Consider the following 22,268-nt stretch of genomic DNA (forward strand, 5'->3'; position numbering starts at 1 on the left):
CTACCTCCTTGGAGACCGTAGAACTATCTTTAACCGGACTTTACTGGACTCTGCATGCAATGTGACTCTATGATTCTATGAAGGACTTGTTTGTGCGCTGCACTGTTCTATGATCTATCTACCTCACTGGAGACATTCGGACTCGCTTTAATCTATCTTTGAGTAAGGGTGTCAGGGGTTATGCGAAGAAGGCAGGAGAATGGGAAAAATAGATCAGCCATGATTGAATAGCGGAGTAGACATGATGGGCCAAATGGGCTAATTCTGCTCCCAGAACTTCTGAACTTCATTGGACTTTATCTTGCATTAAACATTATTCCCATTATCCTGTAACTGTTCACAGTGGACGGCTTGATTGTAATCATATGTAGTCATTTTGCTGACTAGATAGCATGCAATGAAAAACTTTCTACAGTACCTCGGTACACGTTTTTAGTTTTAGAGATACAGCGCAGAAACAGGCCCTTCGGCCCACCGAGTCTGCACCGACCAGTGATCCCAGCACATTAAGACAAGCCTACACACACTAGGGACAATTTACACATATACCACGATTACGAACCCAAGTCAATTAACCTACAAACCTAACATGCTGCCACAATAACAGGTTGTTGACCTTGCTCTTGCTCTCTCTTCCCCTCAGTTGCCTCTCCTGCGTTGATGGCTCCTTCCCCTGTCACTGGTGCAAGTACCGTCACATATGCACGCAGAACGCAGCAGACTGTTCCTTCCAGGAGGGCCGAGTGAACATGTCGGAGGTAAGCACTCACTCCCCCACCCATGTTAACTGCCAGAGCTTGTGCTGCTGAATGTAATCTTAGAAGCAGTGCAGCAACACAGAGAACTGGAGGCAAAGGTACCAACCACGGACAGAACCACATGGGAACCTGACTAATAGAGCCGCTGCTTCACAGCGCCAGAGATCCGGGTTCGATCCTGACTTGGGGTGCCGTCTGTGTGTGTGTGGAATTTGCACGTTCTCCCTCTGGCTGCGTGGGTTTCCTCTGGGTGCTCCAGTTTCCACCCACCTCCTGAAGACGTGCGGGTTTGTGGGATAATTGACCTCTGTAAATTGTGCCTAGTTTGTGGGGACAAGGTGGGATAATATAGAACGGGTGTGAACAGGTGGCCGATGCTCGACGTGGACTCAATGGGTGAAGGGTCTGTTTTCATGCTGTATCTTGGAATCAGTGGTTAATCTCTGTCATGTTTAAGGTTATTGTTGTCACTTTCTCCGAGGTACAGGGGGAAAAAAAGCTTTGTTTTGCACGATATCCCAACAGATGAGATGTACAATCCCATGCAATCAGAACAAACTCAAGTACAATAGATAGAGCAAAGGGGAAGATACAGAGTGCAGAATATAGTTCTCAGCACTGTAGCGCACCAGTTCCAGAGACAAAGTCCAATGTCCGCAATGGGGTCAAGGTGAATCGGCCAGTACCCTAACTTATGGAAGGACCGTTCAGAAGCCTGATAACAGAGGGGAAGAAGCTGTTCCGAGCTTCTGCATCTTCTGCCAGGCGGGAGTGGGGGAAAGGAGGAATGAGCGGGGGTGGGACAGATCTTTGTTAATGAGTGCACACACACCATGCTCTTTGTCACAAGCCAAACAACAGAAGCAATTGTAATTCAATTTCTACTCATTGCCGTGACGCTGGGAGGGCCCAGTTGCCTCAAGTTCCTCTTCAATCAGTGGGCTTTCTGTGTGAGGTCGACCCTTGATGCTAATGCAGGAATGTGGAGAGAAAGAATAATGATCAGGCTCAGAGTCGTTTCCAACCCACTCTGACTTCAGAGAGTCTAATCCTGAAATCCATGGTCTCTGCGTGATATCTGTTCCCCTTTATAATGTTCCATGGATAGACACAAAGTGCTGATGTAACTCAGCAGGTCAGGCAGCATCACTGTAAAAACAGAGAAACATAGAAAATAGGTGCAGGAGGAGGCCATTCGGCCCTTTGAGCCAGCACCGCCATTCACTGCGATCACGGCTGATCATCCACAATCAATAACCCGTGCCTGCCTTCTCCCCATATCCCTTGATGCCACTAGCCCCTAGAGCTCTATCTAACTCTCTTTTAAAGTCATCCAGTGAATTGGCCTCCACTGCCTTCTGTGGCAGAGAACTCCACAGATTCAGAACTCTCTGGGTGAAAACATTTTTTCTCACCTCAGTTTTAAATGGCCTCCCCTTTATTCTTTGACTGTGGCCCCTGGCCCTGGACTCCCCCAACATTGGGAACATTTTTTCCTGCATCTAGCTTGTCTAGTCCTTTTATATAATTCTATATTTTTCTATAAGATATCCTCTCATCCTTCTAATTTCCAGTGAATACAAGCCCAGTCTTTTCAATCTTTCCTTATATGACAGTCCTGCCATCCTCTGGATTAACCTGGCGAACCTACGCTGCATTTCCTCAATAGCAAGGATGTCCTTCCTCAAATTAGGGGAAAAGGAATAGGTGACGTTTTGGGTCAGGGACCCTTCTTCAGGATGAAAGTAGGTGGGGGGGAGGGGGGATTGGGATGTGGGTGATTGGAGGTAGGGAATGGCCAGCACAAATCTGGGGCTGGCAACAGATGACCAAGGAGGGTGGAGGCCATAATAGCCCATTGTTTGTGGCTGGTGGAACTGGTAGGACAGCGGAGTGGGGGGGGGGGGGGGGGGGGGGGGGGGGGGGGGGTGAGTGAGGGAAAGCAGGGGGCTACTTGAAGCTGTAGAAATCTATCTTCATACCGCTGAATTGGAAGCTGACTATAGCACAAGTGAGACGATAAATCACTTCACTCGTGACATTTGGGGGGGGTGGGGTGGGGGGGGGGGGGGGGGGGGGGGGGGGTGGCAATACACTGGAGGTGAGAAAAAGGCCAGAACAAACCAGGACCTCCTGAGAGCCCTGATTTGTTAAGGTCTTTTTCTCCAGTCCCCCCCCCCCCCCCCCCCTCCCCCCCCCCCCCCCCCCCCCCCCCCCCCCCCCCCCCCCCACACATTCCCTTCCTCCACGACCTCTTCTTTCAGTCAGAAGAAGGGTTCCACCTGGGAGAGGTTGGGACTTTACTCCTGGGAGTGCAGGAGGCAGGGGGATGATCATACAGATGTGTTTAAAATCATGACGGGGTTAGAAAATGTGAATGCACAGAATTGTTTAGCCAGGATAGGGAATCAGGAACCAGTGGACAGAGGTTTGAGGTGAGAGGGGAAATATATAATAGGAATCTGGGGAAACTTTCCCTTCTCTTCTCCCCCCTCTCCTCTCCGCCTCTCTTCCCCCGCCGCCTCTCTCTCTTTTTCCCAGGATAGGGGATCCACTGTTGGGAAAAGGTTGTCCCTCATTTATGTCCCTATTAAATCTTTCCCCTCTCACCTTAAACCTGTGTCCTCTGGTTCTTGATTCCCCTACTCTGGGTAGACTCTGTGCTTTCACATAAGATCATATGGTCATATGTGATAGAACCATGAATTAGGCCATTCGGCCCATCAGGCCTACTCCGCCATTCAATCATGGCTGATCTATCTCTCCCTCTTAACCCCATTCTCCTGCCTTCTCCCCATAACCCTGACACCTTTACTAATGGAATCTCCATAGCCTGCTCCCACTGCCTTCTGAATGCCACAGATTCACCACCCTCTATCTGCTCCCCTCATGATCTTATCCTCCTGTGCTCCAAGGAATAAAGTTCTGGCCTCCCACATTCCAAAGACATGCAGGGTTGTAGGTTAATTGGCCTCTGTAAATTGCCCCCTGTGTGTGGGGAGTGAATGAGAAAGTGGGATAACATAGAACTAATTGTGAGCGGGTGATCGCTGGTTGGTGTGGACGTGGTCCACACATCCCCTTTAAACTTTCACCCCCTCACCCCAGAAACAATGTTCTGACTGTCTACTCTATCTGTGCCTCTCGTGACTTTATAAACTTCTATCGTATATATACGCACCGTCCTTGGAGTGGAGAGGTTGCCCGTCAGGTTCCTACCCAGGTTCAATCCTGACATCCTGCCTTCTTGCAAAGAAACTGAGCATTAATTTGAGCTTGATTCCGTAGACAGTGTTGGTTTCAAGCAGAAGGGATTGTTGGTGACGAAACCACAAAGAGTTTGTTCATAGCTGGCTGCCGGCCGTGTAAAGTAGGCAGGGATTTGCTCTCTATCCACAATCCCTATTAAAGACCAGCATTGAACTAATCATCCTGCTACAAGTAACAAGGCATCTCCGAGCTTCTGTCCAGGAATTCAAAATGGGTGACTAACAACATTGAGTCATGAAGTCATGATGCAGCTTTATAAGACTTTGGCTCGGCTGCAATAGGAATATTTTAGTTTCGGTTTTTAGTTTAGAAATACAGCGAGGAAACGGCCCCTCGACCTGCTGAGTCCACGCCGGCCAGCGATCACCCCGTACACTCACGCTATCCTCCACGCTAGAGACAATTCACAATTTTTACCAAACCCAAGTTAACCGACAAACCTGCACGTCTTTGGAGTGAGGGAGGAAACTGGGGCACCCGAGTCTGAAGAAGGGTCTCGACCTGAAACGTCACCCATTCCTTCTCTCCAGAGATGCTGCCTGTCCCGTTGAGTTACTCCAGTATTTTGTGTCTATCTTGTGCACCTGGGTAACAATTCACACGCGGTCACAGGGAGAAGGTGAAAATTCCTCACAGAGGAAACAGGAGCGCCCGGAGGCAACCCATGCGGTCACGGTGGGAGAAGGTGAAAATTCCTCACAGTCAGGGTTGAACCCGGCTCTCTGGCCCTGTAAGGCAGCAGCTCTATTGCTGCACCGCTGGGCAGTTTGCAGTTCTGGTCGCCCTATTGTAGGGAGGATGTGGAGGCTTTTAAGAGGGTGCAATGGTAACTCAGTGGCGCAGTGGTAGAGCTGCTGCCTCACAGTGCCAGAGACCCGGGTTCGATCCTGACCTCGGGTGCTGTCCGTACCGGGTTTGTACGTTCTCCCCATGACCGTGTGGGTCTCCTCCGGGTGCTCCGATTTCCCCCCACATTCCAAAGACGTGCTGGTTCGTAGGTTAATTACTCTATAAATTGCTCCTCATGTGTACGGAGTGGATGAGAAAGTGGGATAACATAGAACTAGTTGTACTTACCATGGAATGCCTATGCGATTTGTTAATGCTTTTCAGGAGTAGTTGTGTTAACGTAAAACTGAAGGCTTGGAATCTGTCTCCTGTGCAAATGAAATGGACCACTTCTTTTGTAAAACTACATTGCAAAGGTTAATTGCCTGGCATTTAAACTGAATATCTCAAGATTGTGTGCTTTGGCACCAGGGAGTGAAGTATTGTGTACAACTTCTCCCTGACGTCAGGACCAAGCAAGTTCATGTTCATAAGGCATAGGAGCAGAATTAGGCCATTCAGCTCATCAAATCTAACCCCCCATTCAATCAAGGCTGATCTATCTTTCCCTATCAACCCCATTATCCTGCTTTCTCCCCATAACACCTGACGCCCATACTAATTAAGAACCTCCCGATCTCTGCCTTAAAAATATCCATTGACGTACTCCACAGCTGTCTGCGGCAATGAATTCCACAGATTCACCATCCTCTGACTAAAGAAATTCTGCCTTATCTCCTTTGTAAAGGTACGTCCTTTTATTCTGAGGCTATGGCCTCTGGTCCTAGACTCTCCCACTAGTGGAACCATCCTCTCCACATCCACTCTATCCAGGCCTTTCAATATTCGGTACGTTTCAATGAGGTTCCCCCTTATCCTTCGAAACTCCAGTGATTACAGGCCCAGTGCCATCAAACATTCATCATGTTAATTGAATAATCCTCGGGATCATCCTTGTAAACCTCCTCTGGACCCTCTCCCAACGCCAGCACATCCTTCCTCAGATGCGGGGCCCAGGTTCCAGGGGTCAAAAATTGTTCAGGGTTATTTAGAATAACCAATCTCTTGAAAAGTATGCAAAATCGCACGAAAGAAATGGTCGAGATATTTGCAAAGTGATAGCTTTTGTTCCACAGTTCAGCACCACTCATCCCTCTTGGGATCACACTCCCCCTAGCCAACAATCGGCTTATCGGGGAACCTCCCTGCCTGAGGTCCTCTGTGGCTGGCCCTGATTTGTCCTGGTCTATTTCTGCTTCTAGTTCTCCCTCACCCCCCTTGCAACCAGTCGTACTCATACAGCATGGAAACAGGCCCTTCAGCCCAATTCTCCCCCACCGAACAACTTGCCCCATCTACACTTGTCCCACCTGCCTGCATTTGGCCCATCTCCCTCTAAACCTGTCCTGTCCTTGTACCTGTCTAAATGTTTCTTAACTGTTGCGATAATACCTGCCTCAAATACCTCCTCCAGCAGCTTGTTCCAAACACCCACCCACGTTTCGGGACGGGACCCTCCTTCAGGCTGATTGTGGTGGGGTGGGAGGGGAGGGGGGGGGGGGGATGGGGGTGGGGGAGAGAAAGTTGGATGTCTTGTCCCCTCCCTTGCAGCTTTTCAGGGAGAGTTTGGGAAGGCTTGCACTAAATCAACCAGGTACGAGTCACTGAATTACAGGAGGCCATTCAGCCCCCTGGCTGAATCCTATCTCGGCAAGACTTAGCCCAATGATACAGGAGAAACCCTCAGTATAAACATCAGAGGATCAACTGGGAGTTTCTGTTTAACAATGAATATTCAGTGATCTAAAGCCTTCATTAATTAATGAGCTCAGGATGTTTCATGTTGGCATGGATCGGTGTTAAACTCACAATCTCACTGGGTGACATTGCAGCTCATCTGTAAAAGGGAAATAGATGTGCCTGTGAAAGGGTGGGGGAGGGAGAGGCAGGGGGGGGGGGTGAGCAGTGGGGGGGGGAAGAAAGAGAGGCAGGGTGGGGGAGAGGTAGGGGGCTGAGAGAGGGGGGGTGAGAGAGAGCCGTGGGGGGGGGGGGGGGGTGTGTTAGAAGGAGCGAGGGAGAGAAGGAAATAGACAATAGGTGCAGGAGTAGGCCATTCGGCCCTTCGAGCCAGCACCACCATTCATTGTGATCATGGCTGATCATCCCCAATCAGTACCCAGGATGGAAACTGGAGAAAGAATAGGGAATAAATTAGGTCTGTAGGATAAAAGGAGAGGCAGACAGACAGAATGATACAGACAGAAAGAGAGAGAGACGGAGGGAGAAACCGAAGCGTGGGCGAGAGACAGACGGAGAGAATGAGTGAGCGAGACAGAGATGAATGCACACAGTCTTTCACCCAGCGTAGGGGAATCAAGAACCAGAGGACATAGGTTTAAGGTAAGAGGGGAAAGATTTAATACAAACCTGAGGAACAACTTTTTCACTCAGAGGGTGGTGGGTATAAGGAACGAGCTGCCAGAGGAGGTAGTTGAGGCAGGTGCTACAACAGCATTTGAAAGACATTCCAACAGGAATGTGGATAGGAAAGGTTTAGATGGAGATCGGCTAAACGCGGCAGGTGGGACTAGCACAGATGGCAGGGTCAAGTTGGGCAGAAGGGCCTGTTTCCATGGCCTGAGACAAAGTGGTGCACCATCGCCAGTCTGCGCAGGTACTGCAGGAATGGGATAAGACTGCAGAAGACTCTAAACATTTTCCGCAGTTACAGCACTTCATGAAATTGCCAGTCAATACTTTAATTGCTTAAAGAACCAAAGAATGAGGCGAGAATGATAATGAAAACACAAATTAATCTCCATGTCCATGCGTGTGACTAGAGACGACCTCACCGATGGAGCCCATTGTGTTTTTAAAAAAAAATCTTTCTTCCCAAAGGCTCCATATTTTAATGAATATTTTGAAGAGAAAATAAAAGTGGAGGGGTCGTGCGCATTTAATTGTGCCGTCCTTATTAACGCCTGGCCTTTGAAAAGCCCTGTCTTCTCCCCAAGGAGACAGCAATTGAATGGTGGTGATTCTAATTACAAAACAACACTCTCTTGTATCTGTCTGTGTAAGCTTGCCTTGTGCAGTCATACACCACGGAAACAGGCCCTTTGGCCCAACTTGCCCATGCCGACCAATGTGCCCCAAATACTCTAGTCCCATCTGCCTGCATTTGGACCATATCCTCCCTAAAACTAAACCTACCCTATGTAGTGCTGCAACACAGTGGTGTAGCTGGTAGAACCACTGCCTCACAGCGCCAGATACCCAGGTTCAATCCCGACCTCGGGTGCTGTCTATGTGTGTGGAGTTTGCACGTTCCCAATGATAGCGATGGAAATTAATTCATAGCGGTAGGCGGTACAGTGGTGCAGCAGTAGAGTTGCTGCCCTACAATGCCAAAGATGCGAGTTAGATCCTGACTATGGATACTGTCTGTGCGGAGTTTGCACGTTCTCCATTTGACCTGTGTGGTTCTCCGGGTGCTCCCGTTTCCACACACAGTCCAAAGACGTACAGGTTTACAGGTTAATTAGCTTCGATTGGAAATTGGAAAATGTCCCTAGTGTGTAAGACAGTGCTAGTGTACGGGGTGATCGGCTGGTAGGCGTAAACTTGGTGGGATGAAGGGCCTGTTTATGTGCTGTATCACTAAAGTCTAAAGTAAGGTCTAAAATAAATTAACCTATTAACACGTCTTTTGGGCTATGAGAGGAATCTGGAGAAACCTACGATGCCACTGGGAGAATGTACACACTCACAGACAGCGCCCAATGTTGGGATCGAACCAGGATCTCCGGCGCTAAGAGGCATCAGCTCTACTGAATGCGCCGCTAGGGGCGACTGTAATGAAGATGATGTCCGGGGGTGGGGCTGGTGGAGAGGATGGTAGACGGCTTTAGGAGTCTGGTATCTAGATTGTAATGTGTCAGACTAGGAGTTGAGAATCCACTGCCAGAATTCCCCAGACTGGGAGACTGGTTTGTTAAAGGTGTGAGGTTTGAGAGCGGGCGAGAGGTGGTGCCGTGTGGAATGTCACACCCGCAAGAAAGCTGAGGAGACGCACACAGGAACCGTACAGGAATGCTACAGGACCTTAGTGGCAGAGCAGTAGAGTTGCTGCCTCACGGCGCCAGAGACCCTGGTTCGATCCTGACCTCGGGTGCTGTCTGTAAGGAGTTTACACGTTCTCCCTGGGACCATGTAGGTCTTCCCTGGGTTCTCCGGTTTTCTCCCACGCTCCAAACACGTGCAGGTTTGTAGGTTAATTGGCTTCGATAAAAAATTGTAAATTGTCCCTAATGTGTGGGATAGTGCTGGTGTATAGGGATCACTCAGTGGGCTGAAGGGCCTTTATCCTCACTGTATCTCTGATATAAAGTAAAGGTGTGGTGGAAACTGTAGCATTACCTTGCCGGGTCTGCCTGTGCATGTAAGGGGCGCAGAGGGAGGAGTGCAGGTGTTTCCTGTTTTGTGGCAGTTTTGGGTCAGGTCCATGGAACTGCAGACCAGTCAGAGAGTAGGACATCTTTCCCACAATTTCTCCAGCCCCACTGTGGACATGCATAGATTTTCCATCTGGGAGTGTCCTCGGCATTAACTCTTTATTTCTCCTTAACAGGGAGATTTTATTCAATTAATCACAGTTACAAAGTTGACTTTGATTACAAACATCAACATTGCCCTTCTGTTTGCAGTTAAAGAGTTAACTTGAGATCATAGACTAACCGTAGTGACGGAGAGGTTTGCTGAAGGTGGACATGATATAGGTTACGGCCTCTTTCAGTACAGGTGGAGGCTAAGTCATTGGGCATTTTTCAAGCAGAGATTGGCAGATTCTTGTGTCGGAACTAAGGAACTGCAGATGCTGGTTTAAACTAAAGACAGACAAAAAGCTGGAGTAACTCAGCGGGTCAGGCAGCATCTCTGGAGAAAAGGACCAGGTGACGTTTTGAATCGAGACCCTTCTTCATTCTTGATTAGTAAAGATGTCAAAGCTTATGGGACAAAGGCAGGTGAATGGGGTTGAGAGGGAAAAATAGATCAGCCGTGGCGGAATAGACTTGATGGGCCGAATGGCCTAATTCTGCTCCTATCTGCTTCCACCACCTCCCTTGATAACACTTTGCAGGTCAGACCGCCACTGTGGAGTGTTTCATCAGAACAACGTTTAGAAGGTCTATCAGCAGAATCAGGCCATTCGGCCCATCAAGTCTACTCCGCCATTCAATCATGGTTGATCTAACTTTCCTTCTCATCCCATTCTCCTGCCTTCTCTCCATAACCCCTGACACCCGTTCTAATCAAGACTCTGCCGATCTGCGCCTTAGAAACACCTAATGACTTTGCCTCCACAGCCGTCTGTGGCAATGAAGTCCACAGATTATTAGATAATAATAAACAATGAACCAATATGTAGGAAGGAACAGCCGATGCTGGTTTACACAAAGATAGACACAAAATGCTGGTGTAACTCAGCGGGACAGGCAGTGTCACTGGAGAGAAGGAATGGGTGACGTTTCGGGTCGAGACCCTTCTTCGGACTGAGAGTCAGGGTAGAGGGAGATATGGAGATAAGGAAGTGTAAGGTGTGAAAATGAGACTAACCAATATTCTCTTCGCAGGACTGCCCACAGATTCTGCCGTCGACGGAGATCTTCATTCCCGTCGGGGTGGTCAAACCCATCACGCTGGCCGCCAAGAACCTCCCGCAGCCTCAGTCGGGGCAGAGGAGCTACGAGTGCATCTTCAACGTCCAGGGTACCGTGCATCGAGTGCCCGCACTCCGTTTCAACAGCACCCGGGTCCAGTGCCAGAACACCTCGGTAGGTAGACCATCCGCATCCCCCCGCCCCAGGGGAAGCACCTCACACCTCTGTGTTGCTGCCCATCGCTGAGGGCATGGCTGGCATGGGCAAGGTGGGCCGAAGGGCCTGATTGTGCGACTCAAATAAAGGAATCGTGAGAGGGGAGCGAAGAGAGAGAGAAAGGGGGTAAGAAGGGGGTGGGAGGGGAGAAAGAGGGAGGGTGGAAGGGGAAAGGAGGAGGGGAGAAAGGTGGGTCGAGAGAGAGAGAGGATGGGGAGAGAGGTGGAGGGGAGAAAGATGGAGGAAGCGAGGGGCAGCGAAGAAATGGAGAAAGGGGAGGAGGGTGGGGAAGGGGGAGAGAGAAGGGGTATAGAGAGAGAGGGAGAGAAAGGTGGGGGAGAGAGTGAGGGAGGGAGGGTAGACGAGGGAGAGAGTGGAAAGGAGGATGGAGGGAGATAGAGAGAAAGGAGGAGGTGTGAGTGGTTGGAGAGAGAAATGGGAGGGAAAGCATGACATTAGGGGAGGAGAGGTGCAGTGGAGAGGCGGTGGAGGAAGGGTGTGGAGGGATTGATGGAGGCAGAGAGGAGGTAGAGAAGAGGTGGAGGGGAGGGGGTGCGGAGAAAAGGTAAGGAGGTGTAGGGGACGTGGAGGCCATTTGTCCTTTGCTCTGTTTGGTTTTCTGTGCATGTGCATGTCCCAGGTGACCCGTGTGCCTATATTGGGGCGGCACAGTGACACAGCGGTAGAGTTGCTGCTTTACAGCGTCAGGCACCCGTGTTGGATCCTGACGGCCAGTGCAGTCGGCGTGTGGCGTGGGCATTGTTTGTCTGACTGCGCGGCATTCCTCAGAGGAGGTGTTTGTGTTCCAGCCTCAACCCCCTGCCCACTCGCACTGACCCCTTGGTGGTGAGGCTGATTCGTGGCCTCATTCACTTCGAGTGAATAGCGAAAGGAGTGGATGTGGAGAGGATGTTTCCACTCGTGGGAGAGTCTAATACCAGAGGCCACAGCCTCAGAATAGAAGGCCGATCCTTTAGAAAGAAGTTGGGGTGGAATTTATTTAGTCAGAGGGTGGTGAGTCTGTGGAATTCATTGCCACAGACGGCTGTGGAGGCTATCATTGTTTTTTTTAAAAACTGAGATTGACAATTTCTTGATTTGTAAGGGTGGTCAGGGATTATGGGGAGAAGGCAGGAGGGGGGAATGATAGATCAGCCACGATCGATAGGTGGAGTCGGCTCGATGGGCTGAATGGCTTAATTTTGCTCGTATGACTTATGGACTTTTGGACATGTCCACCTCCGTACTATCCCGCCCACTCATCGCGGGGTCTACCAGGGGGTCCACACCACGGTCAGGACATGGAATAACTAACATACGTCACCACCGACCGGCCACGACCCACGGGTCACGTATCGATGATCCAATCGAGCCGTCCACAGTGTGTAGATACACCATAAAGGGAATGATGTGAATGACAGTTAGTGCAAAATAAAATCTAGTCAAGCCTGATCAAAGATAGATCGTAGCTCAACACCACTCTCTGGTTGTTGCAGTCCTGACCGTCTGAAGAAGGATCTCGACCCGAAACGTCGCCCATTCCTTCTCTCCAGAGATGCTGCCTGTCCCACTGAGTTACTCCAGTTTTTTCTGAGTACTATCATTGGAAACCCTCGGACTATCTTTGTGCTGCCCTGATGGATGTAGATTGGGCATTTTGGACAGCATGGGCAAGTTGGGCCGAAGTGCCTGTTGTGGTGCTGTATGATTCTACATTGTGGCAGAAAGGGCTAGTCAGCTGCCTGCATCGCCTGTGCAAGGATCAACTCCGAGCAGCAATCCAGACCATCGCCCCCACACACTAAATGCCAACTCACACTGCATTGTGCTACAGGCATTGTAGGAACCCAGTCATTAACTGGATATCTTGATAAGATAAAACCACATGCGTACCACAGCAAGCTCATTGTTCCTGCCAACACTACACACCATTGTCGCCCTCACTCCCAGCTCAGAAAAGCAGTTGCCTTTCCTTTTTGTAGAGACAAGGAACTGCAGATGCTGGTTAATACGCAAAAATACGCAAAGTGCTGGAGTAAGTCAGTGGGCCAAGCAATATTTCTGGTGAACATGGACAGGTGATGCTTCAGTTCGGGACCTTTCTTCAGACTGATTGTAGGGGGTGAGGTGAAGAAAGCTGGTGCAGGGGAGAGGCAGGACAATGCATGGCAGGTAATATGTGGAAGCAAAGAACTGCAGATGCTGGTTGAAACCAAAGATAGACACAAAGTGCTGGAGTAACTCAGCGGGTCAGCTAGCCTCTCTGAAAAAAAAAGGATGGGTGATGTTTTGGGTCGGGACCTTTCTTCAGACTGACCCTCCTTCAGTCTTGCAGCCTCTGGTGCTGTGAGGCAGCAGCTCTACCAGCTGTGCCACCGTGTATTACCGTAACAGTAAAGAGCAAAGCAGGGCAGAAACTGGCAACTGCAGATGCTGGTCAATACACAAAAGGACACAAAGTGCTGGAGTAACACAGTGGGTCAGGAAGGATCCCTGGAGAACATGGATAGCACAAAAGAAGGGAAATTGATTTGGTAAATAGTGAACGGTAATCCCAGGCTAAGCCGCCTGCGAACACAGACCCTTGTTTAAATAGTGCTAGGGATCAATGCTGCTGACACCAGTAGCCTTTATGATTCTCGACAGGTCTTTGCGAAAGGATCTTGTAACATTGCTGTTCTGCATGAATGACTGCTTCAGCCTGTGAGCAGCTCAGGGAGTCTCACAGTGCAGAGAGCTCTGGAATTAGGGCAGCACGGTGGCGCAGCGGTAGAGTTGCTGCCTCACAGCGGCAGAGACCCGGGGGTTGGATCCTGACTATGCGTGCTGCCTGTACGGAGTTTGTACGTTCTCCCCGTGACCTGCGTGGATTTTCTGCAGGTGCTCTGATTTCCTTCACTCTCCAACGAAGCACAGGTTTGTAGGCTAATTGGCTATAATTGTAAAATTATCCCTCGTGTGTGTGTAGGATAGTGTTAGAGTGCGGGGATCACTGGCCGGCGCGGACTCGGCGGGCCGAAGGGCCTGTTTCCACGCTGTATCTCTAAACAAAACAAAACAAAAAATTATATATTATTGACCTTTGTCCATTGTGGCTCTCTTAAGATCTCCTGGTATTTTTTATGAGCTGGTAAATACATAATTAAATATTGATCAATTGTCATCTAGTTATTGCAGTAGTTTAGTTTATTGTCATGTGTACCCCGGTACAGTGAAAATCTTTTATGTTGCATGCTAACCAGTCAGTGGAAAGACTCTGCATGATTACAATTGAGCTGTCCACAGTGTACAGATACAGGGTAAAGGGAATAATGTGAATAATGACTGGTGCAAGATAAAGTCCAGTAAAATCTGATCAAAGATAGTTTGAGGGTCTCCACTGAGGTAGATGATAGTTAGACAATAGACAGTAGGTGCGGGAGTAGGCCATTCGGCCCTTCGAACCAGCACCGCCATTCAATGTGATCATGGCTGATCATCCACAATCAGTACCCCGTTCCTGCCTTCTCCCCGTATCCCCCGACTCCGCTATCTTTAAGAGCCCTATCCAGCTCTCTCTTGAAAGTATCCAGAGAACCTGCCTCTATCGCCCTCTGAGGCAGAGAATTCCACAGACTCACAACTCTCTGTGTAAAAAAGTGTTTCCTCGTCTCCGTTCTAAATGCCTTACCCCTTATTCTTAAACTGTGGCCCCTGGTTCCGGACTGCCCCATCACCGGGAACATGTTTCCTGCCTCTAGTGTGTCCAAATCCTTAATAATCTTATATGTTTCAATAAGATACCCACTCATCCTTCTAAATTCCAGAGTATACAAGCCCAGCCGCTCCATACTCTCAGCATATGACAGTCCCGCCATCACGGGAATTAACCTTGTGAACCTACGCTGCACTTCCTCAATAGCAAGAATGTCCTTCCACAAACCTGGAGACCAAAACTGCACACAATACTCCAGGTGTGGTCTCACTAGGGCCCTGTACAATTGCTGAAGGACCTCTGTGCCCCCATTCTCAGGACCGCTCTCTAGTTGTTGGTAGGGTGGTTCAGTTGCCTGATAACAGCCTGACTGAACAGTCATTTTCATTTATTATTAAGACCTTCTGCTAAGTGGTTAGGGTATATCATCTGCCTGTGTCCCTGGATTGTAAGAGGCTAACTACAAGGAGAGGTTGGACAGACTTGGAGAAACAAGGAACTGCAGATGCTGGTTTACAAATATAGACACAAAGCGCATGTACATGTAGTAACAAGAAACTGAGGATGCTAGTTTACTACAGAAAGACATAGTGCTAGAGTAACTCAGCAAGTCAAGCAGCATCCTTGGAGAATATAGACGGGTGACGTTTAAGGTCGAGACCCTTCTTCAGTCTGAAAGAAAGACTTTGTGTCTTTCCTTGGAGAACATGGATCGATGCCACATCTACAAGAGTCTTCGGGAATGGAAATTGTAACATTGTCTTGATATTTAATTTTCACGAGAGGTCCAAAAAGAGAGTCGGAGAGTCTAAGAGTCAAAAAGTCACCCAGCACAGAAACAGGCCCTTCTGCCCAACTACTCCATGCCAACCAGATTTTATAGCTGAGCTAGCTAGTCCCACCTGCCTGAGTTTGGCCCTCATCCCTCTAAACCTTTCCTATCCATGTACCTGTCCAAGTGTCCTTCAAATGCTGTTGTAGTACCTGCCTCGTCTACCCCCTCTGGCAGCTCATTCCATATACCCACCACACAGTGTGTGAAAATGTTGCCCCTCGGGTTCCTATTAAAGCTTTCCCCCCTCGACTTAAACCCATTGCCCTCTCGTTCATCATTCCAATTCTCTGGGTAATAGACTGTGCATTCACCCTATCTATTCCCCTCATGATTACATACACCTCTATAAGATCAGCCCTCAGCATCCTGCACTCCAAGGAATAAAGTCTTAGCTGACAATATTGTTTGAGGTGTGCAGTGCGATAGGTTGGAGTAGACGGAACAAAGAAATCTCTGTAAAACATGCTCTGTCATTGAATGTGAATATGCTTGATCTGATCAAAACTTGCTCTCCGCTGTAGTTCCTGTTCTCGTAGGATCGTGATCATTCTAAAATCTATCCCTGGCTCGAAAATGATCTCTGGGGGATAGAATTCCAAAGATTTACAACTCTCTGAGAAATAAAATTCTTCTTCAGCTCTGTCATGAATGAACAATCTTTGGTCTGATCTCTGATGCCTGGTTTAGTTTGGTTCAGAGACACAGTGTGGAAACAGGCCCTTCAGCCCACCTGTGATCCCTGCACACTTAGCACTATCCTACACACACTAGAGACAATTTACTATTTTACCAAGCCAATTAACCTACAAACATGTACATCTTTGGAGTGTGGGAGGAAACCGGAGCTCCGAGGGAGAAACACATGTGGTCGTGGGGAGAACGTACAAACTCTGTACAGAGACCAACTGTAGTCAGGATTGAACCTGGGTCTCTGGCGCTGTAAGGCAGCAGCTCTACCGCTGCACCATTATGCCAGCCCAGTTACTGTCAGAAAAACACCTTCTTGACCTCTGTCAAATAAAATCATCTTTCATTCTCCAAAACCCCATCTGATCTCCAAAAGATGCCCTCTTCATTCCAGGAATCAACTGAGTGAGTCGTGTGGAAATGACCTCCAAGGCGAGGATAGTTTCTTTAGCCAGAGGGTGGTGAATCTGTGGGATTCATTGCCACAGACGGTTGTGGAGGCCAAGTCAACGGGTATTTTTAAATCGGTGATTGACAGATTCTTGATTAGTACGGGTGTCCGGGGTTATGGGAAGAAGGCGAGAGAATGGGGTTGAGAGGGAAAGATAGATCAGCCATGACTGAATTGGTAGACTTAATGGGCTGAATGGCCTAATTCTGCTCCTATGATTTAAAAAGCTTATGAAGCAGATTGGCCAACATTTCAGCAGAGTAGAGGCATAGATGAACGGCCTGTTTACCTGACATCTAGTATAGAGTTATACAGTACAAGAACAGGCCCTTCGGCCCAACTCGTCCATGTCGACTGAGATGCCCAATTTATGCTAGTCACGTTTTTCCGCATTTGGCCAATATCCCTCTAAACCTTTCCTGTCCATGTACCTGTCCAAATGTTTCTGAAATGTTGTGATAGTACCTGCCTCAACACCTCCTCTAGCAGCTCGTTCCTTACATCCACCACCTCAAATATCTAGGTATTAAGTCTTTCCCCTCTTATCTTAAACCTATGTTGACTAGTTCTTGATTCTCGGGGTAAAAGACTCTGCATTTACCCTTATTCCCCCCGTGAATTGGTACACCTCTCCACAATCAGCCCTCAGCCTCCTGTGCTCCAAGGAATAAAGTGTGTATCAGTGTGTGTGCGTGCGTCTGTGTGTGTGTGTATATGTCTGTGAGTATGTGCGAGTGGGTGTCTGTTTATGTCTGCGGGTCTCAATGCAGTGTGTTTTTGTGTGTGTGTATGCCATGTGTTGGTATGAGTGCATGTATGGGTGTGACTGTGTCTGTGTGCCAGTGTGTGTGTATGTGTGAGTCTATGTGTTTATGTGAGTGTGGGGCCAGTGTGAGTGTGTTTGTGTGCATGTGCATCAGTGTGTGTCAGTCTGTGAGTGTTTGAGCATGTGTGTGTAACTGTGGGTGTATCTGCGTGTGTGGGTACATCTGCGTGTGTGGGGTGTGTCTGCGTGTGGGTTTATCTGCGAGTGTTTATATCTGTGGGAGTGTATCTGTGTGTGTGTGTATCTGTGTGTGTATGAGTATGTGTGCATGAATGTGTGCGTGCACGTGTGTGTGTGTGCATGAGTGTGTGCATGCACGTGTGTGTATCTATGAGTGTGTATTTGAGTGTGTACGTCCACAAGTGTGTGTGTGTGTGTGTGTGTGTATCTCTCTGTGTGAGTATGTGTGCATGTGTGTGTATTTGAGTGTGTACGTGCACGAGTGTGTGTGTGTTGGCGTGTGAACTGTCCCCCAGATGAGCATTGGTGTGAGCTGCTGGAGGAGCAGTAATTCATCACTGTCACTCGCCATCGCACCTTTAATTGTCTCATTTCCAAGCCCCCTGCTGGCTGCCGCTGCGTCCTGGTGCAGTTTTAATGAGCCTGTCCATCGCGGCCAGCGGAGCAACACACTGGGGGGGGAGGGGGAGGGGGAGGTGATCACGAGGAATCTGGAGATTCCCCCTCCCTGACGGACACCACCCCGCTACCGGCAGCCGGGAGTTTGGATCCAGTGAGCTGCCGCAGGAGGGACAGGATTGCAGCATGATCTCATTAGCTGCTGGTTTTACTTGGCATCCTTTTTTTAATGAGATACAGAGCGGAAACAGGGCCCCCGACCCATCAAATCCACGCCGGCCAGCGATCACCTCATACACTAGCACTATGACTATCCTACACACTAGAGACCATTTACAGAAGCCAATTAACCCACAAATCCGCACGTCTTTGTGATGTGGGAGCAAACCGGAGGAAACCCTCATGGTCACAGGGAGAAGGTACAAACTCCCCACACAGACTGCACCCACAGTCAGGATCGAACCCGGGCTTTAGTTTTATTTTAGTATTAGAGATACTAAAAGACCCTTCGGCCCAGCGATCATCCTGTAGACTAACAGTATCCATCACATTAGGGACAATTTTACCGTAGACAATTAACCTACAAACCATTACATCTTGTGGGAGGAGTGTGAGAAGAAACTGGAGCACCCAGAGAAAACCCACACGCTTCACAGGAAGAACGTGCAAACTCCACACGCCCATAGGTCAGGATCGATTATGGACGATCTCTGGCGCTGTGAGGCAGCAGCTCTACTGTGCAAACCATTATCCACACAAAACATCAGTTAACATTCAGGACCATTGTTCCTGAACTTAGAACATAGAACAGAACATATAAAAATACGAGGCATAGATAGGGTAGACAGTCAGAACCTTTTTACCCCAGGGTGGAAATGTCAAAGACCAGAGAGCATTGCTTTAAGGTGAGAGGGACAAAGTTTAAAGGAGATGTATGGGGCATGTTTTTTGCAGAGAGGGTGGTAGGTGCCTGGAACATGCTGCCAGATGTGGTAGATATGATAGTGGCGTTTTGGATAGGCACATGAATATGGATTATGCGCAGGCAGATAGGCGATGGTCTTGGCATCAAATTCTGCACAAATATTGTGGGTCGAAGGGCCTGTTTCTGTTCCAGAATAATCAGGGACTGCTCACACCCCTGCCATTCACTCTTTTCCCCTCTCCCTCTGTTAACAAACTACTGCGCAGTCCTCTCGTAAGCTAGGGTATAGTCCCGATCTTCCAACCTACCTCATTGTGGATCTTGCACTTTTTTCTTATCTGCTCATTCCCCGTAACTATAACACAGTAAAGCTCAATTCTGCATTCTGGGTATTCTGCTATTTGCACAAGTTATGCAAAGATTGTTATGCAAAGATGGTTATGACCTGATCGTTCTCATGTGTAGTATGATTTGATTGCCTAGCATGCAGAAAATCCTTGTTCGCTGTAGATAGGCACAAAGTGCTGGAGTAACTCAGCGAGTCACGCAGTCTCTGTAGAAAAATGGTGGGTGACCCCTCTAGATACATGAGACAGTACTAAATCAGCACCACTACTCCACAGATTCACCACTCTCTGACTAAAGAAAATCCTCCTCATTTCCTTTCTAAAGGTACGGCCATTTACTCTGAGGCTGTGGCCTCTGGTCCTAGACTCTCCCTCGAGTAGATATATCCTCTGTGCCCATTTAGACTTATTTTCCCAATTTAATTAATTGTTAGACCTTCCTCTTCTTCTGCCTTTCTCTCTCACCTTCCCCTCTCCCTTCTTCACCCTTCTCTCCCTCCTTCCTCACCCTCGTTTCTTGCTTCCCTTTCTCCATCCTCTCTCTTCTCTCGTGCTCCCTCTCTCCCCTCTCCTCTCCCTCCCTCACTAAATGTTGCCACCCCTCTCCCTCTCCCTCCTCAACCTCTCTCCCCTCTTCCCCCTCTCTATCTTTCTATATCTCCCTATCACTCTCTCTTTCTCTCTATATCTCTCTCTATATCTATCTATCCCTCTCTATCCAACTCTCTGTCGCTGTCTCAGTCTCTCTTTCTCTTTCTCCATCCCCTCTCTCTCTCTCTATCTCTCTCGCTCCCTCCCTCTGGTCTGCATTGAACCATGGAGTTGAGGAGAGCCTTGGTGAATGGATCTTTCCCTGACCCCACAGACACTGGTGGCTGTTCTCCAGTACAGGCCGCTTCCAGTGCCTGCACTCCATGACAGAGTGTCAGGCACAGAGACCTGACGTGTGTGTAAATGCGGGGAGCTGGAGTGTGCATCACCTCAATGACTTCAGCAGTAAACCTCTCCACTGAGATCTGCCAGTTGATTTATTTTCTTACAGGAAGATGAGATAAATTGAAATGAAGCCTCTGGTACTGCTCCAATTTAAAGATATCTTGGCTTCTATTTTCCCAGCTGAGATGGGCTTTTCATAAGTATTCGGAGAAGAATTAGGCCACTCGGCCCATGGGGTCAGCTCTGCCATTTGATCGTGGCTGACCTATCTTTTCCTCTCAAACCAATTCTCGCCACAACCCGTGACACCTTTACTGTTCCAGAATCTGTCAATCTCTGCCTTAAAAATACTCATTGACGGCCTCCGTAGCGGTCTGAGGCAATAAATTACACAGATTCACCACTCTCTGTCTAACTCTGGCGAATGAAATTCCCCTTGTCTCCCTTCCAGAGGGATGTCCTTTAACTTTGAGGCTATGACCTACATGCTCCCACTCGTAGAAACATTTGCACCACATCCACTCTATCCAGGCCTTTCACTATTCGGTAAATTTCAATGACACACCCCCTCATCCTTCTAAACTCCAGTGAGTACAGGCCCAGTGCCGTCAGATGCTCATTATACTGTAGCTGTAATTCTTGTGAACCCTCTACAATGCCAGTAATGGATTGACAAGAACAACTCCACAATGGGCCTGGGCTTCTCTTTACTTTGACTGAGGAACCAAAGGAGTCATGGACTCCATTCTACAGCAGAAAAACAGGCCCTTCCGCCCATCGCATCTATGCTGACTATCATTCACACAGTGAACGGTAGGGCCCTAAGGAGTGTTGTTGAGCAGAGACCTGGGGCTCCAGAGAGCAGCGCAGTGACACAGCTGGTAGAGCCACTGCCTCACGGTGGCAGAGACCCGGGTTTGATCCTGACTTTACTTTAGGCTTTAGAGATACAGCGCGGAAACAGGCCCTTATTCCCACTGAGTCCGTGCCGACCAGCGACCACCCCTTACATTAGCACATTAGGAACAATTTATAATTTTACTGAATTAACCTACAAATCCGCACGTCTTTGAAATGTGGGAGGAAACCAGAGCACCCAGAGAAAACCCATGCGGGCACAGGGAGAACGTACAAACTCCATATAGACAGCATCCGTAATCAGGATCACACCCGGGTCGCTGGCCCTGTAAGGCAGCAACTCTTAACGGGTGCTGGCTGTGTGGAGTTTGCATGTTCTCACGCTTCCTCAACTTTGGTTAGGCTATACTTGGAATATTGAGTGCAGTTCTGGTCGCCCCATTACAAGAATGATGTGGAGGTCTTGGAGAGGGTGCAGAGGAAGTTTACCAAAATGCTGCCTGACCTAGAGGGTATTAGCTACAGGGAGAGGTCAGAGTGGATAGTTTTCTTTGGAACGTCAGTTGAGGGGAGAGCTGATAGGAGTGTATAAAAATTATGAGAGGCATAGATGGGGTAGGCAGTGGAACCTTTCTCCCAAATGGAATTGTCATGGACTAGAGGGCATAGCTTTAAAATCAGAGGGCGAAGAATTAAAGGGGATGTATGGTCATCTTGGGTTCAACACATGAATGCCAATTGATGGGAAGGAGCTAAAGAGTCATAGGGATTGAAACAGGCCCTTCGGCCCACCTTGCCCATGTCGTCCTAATTGGCATTCTGAGCTGGTCCCATGTTCCTGGAATTGGCCCATAGACCTCTCAGCCACCAGAGGCGTTGTATTTGGCTCATACCCCATGGTGGCACAGTGGCGCAGCAGTAGAGTTGCTGCCTCACAGCGCCAGAGACCAGGGTTCAATCCTGATGATGATGCTGACTGTACAGAGTTTTCACATTCTCCCTGTGACCTCGTGGGTTGCTCAGGGTGCTCTGGCTTCCTCGTACACTCCAACGACGTGCAGGTTTGTAGGTTAATTGGCTTCTGTAAATTGTTCCTGGTGTGTGGGATAGAACTAGTGTACAAGGGGAATCGCTGGTCGGCGTGGACTCGGTGGGTCAATGGCCTGTTTCTAAGCAGTTCCTCTCAACTAAATTTAAACTAAGCTCGAAACAGGCCCTTCGGCCCACCGTGTCCATGTTGGACAATGTTGGCTTTCTGGGTTTAACTTGGCATCGTGTGCGGCATGGACATTGAGGGCTGAAGGGCCCGTTTCAGTTCTGTGCTCGAACTCCTTCAATGAGCCTGCCCAGCCCTGCCACCACAATCAGTCTGAAGAAGGGTCCTGACCCAAAACCTCG

General features: G+C 48.8%; 1 protein-coding gene across 1 annotated transcript in view; it reads left to right on the forward strand.

Moving 5' to 3' along the window:
- Positions 1 to 22,268, forward strand: part of LOC129704688 (plexin-A1-like) — a 225,537-nt gene that overhangs the window by 140,837 nt on the left and 62,432 nt on the right. The window contains 2 exon segments of the mRNA XM_055647980.1: positions 644 to 758; positions 10,490 to 10,690. Of these exon segments, the coding sequence (XP_055503955.1) occupies positions 644 to 758; positions 10,490 to 10,690 (316 nt within the window).

This window comes from Leucoraja erinacea, chromosome 16, assembly GCF_028641065.1.
Source record: "Leucoraja erinacea ecotype New England chromosome 16, Leri_hhj_1, whole genome shotgun sequence".
Taxonomy (NCBI): domain Eukaryota; kingdom Metazoa; phylum Chordata; class Chondrichthyes; order Rajiformes; family Rajidae; genus Leucoraja; species Leucoraja erinaceus.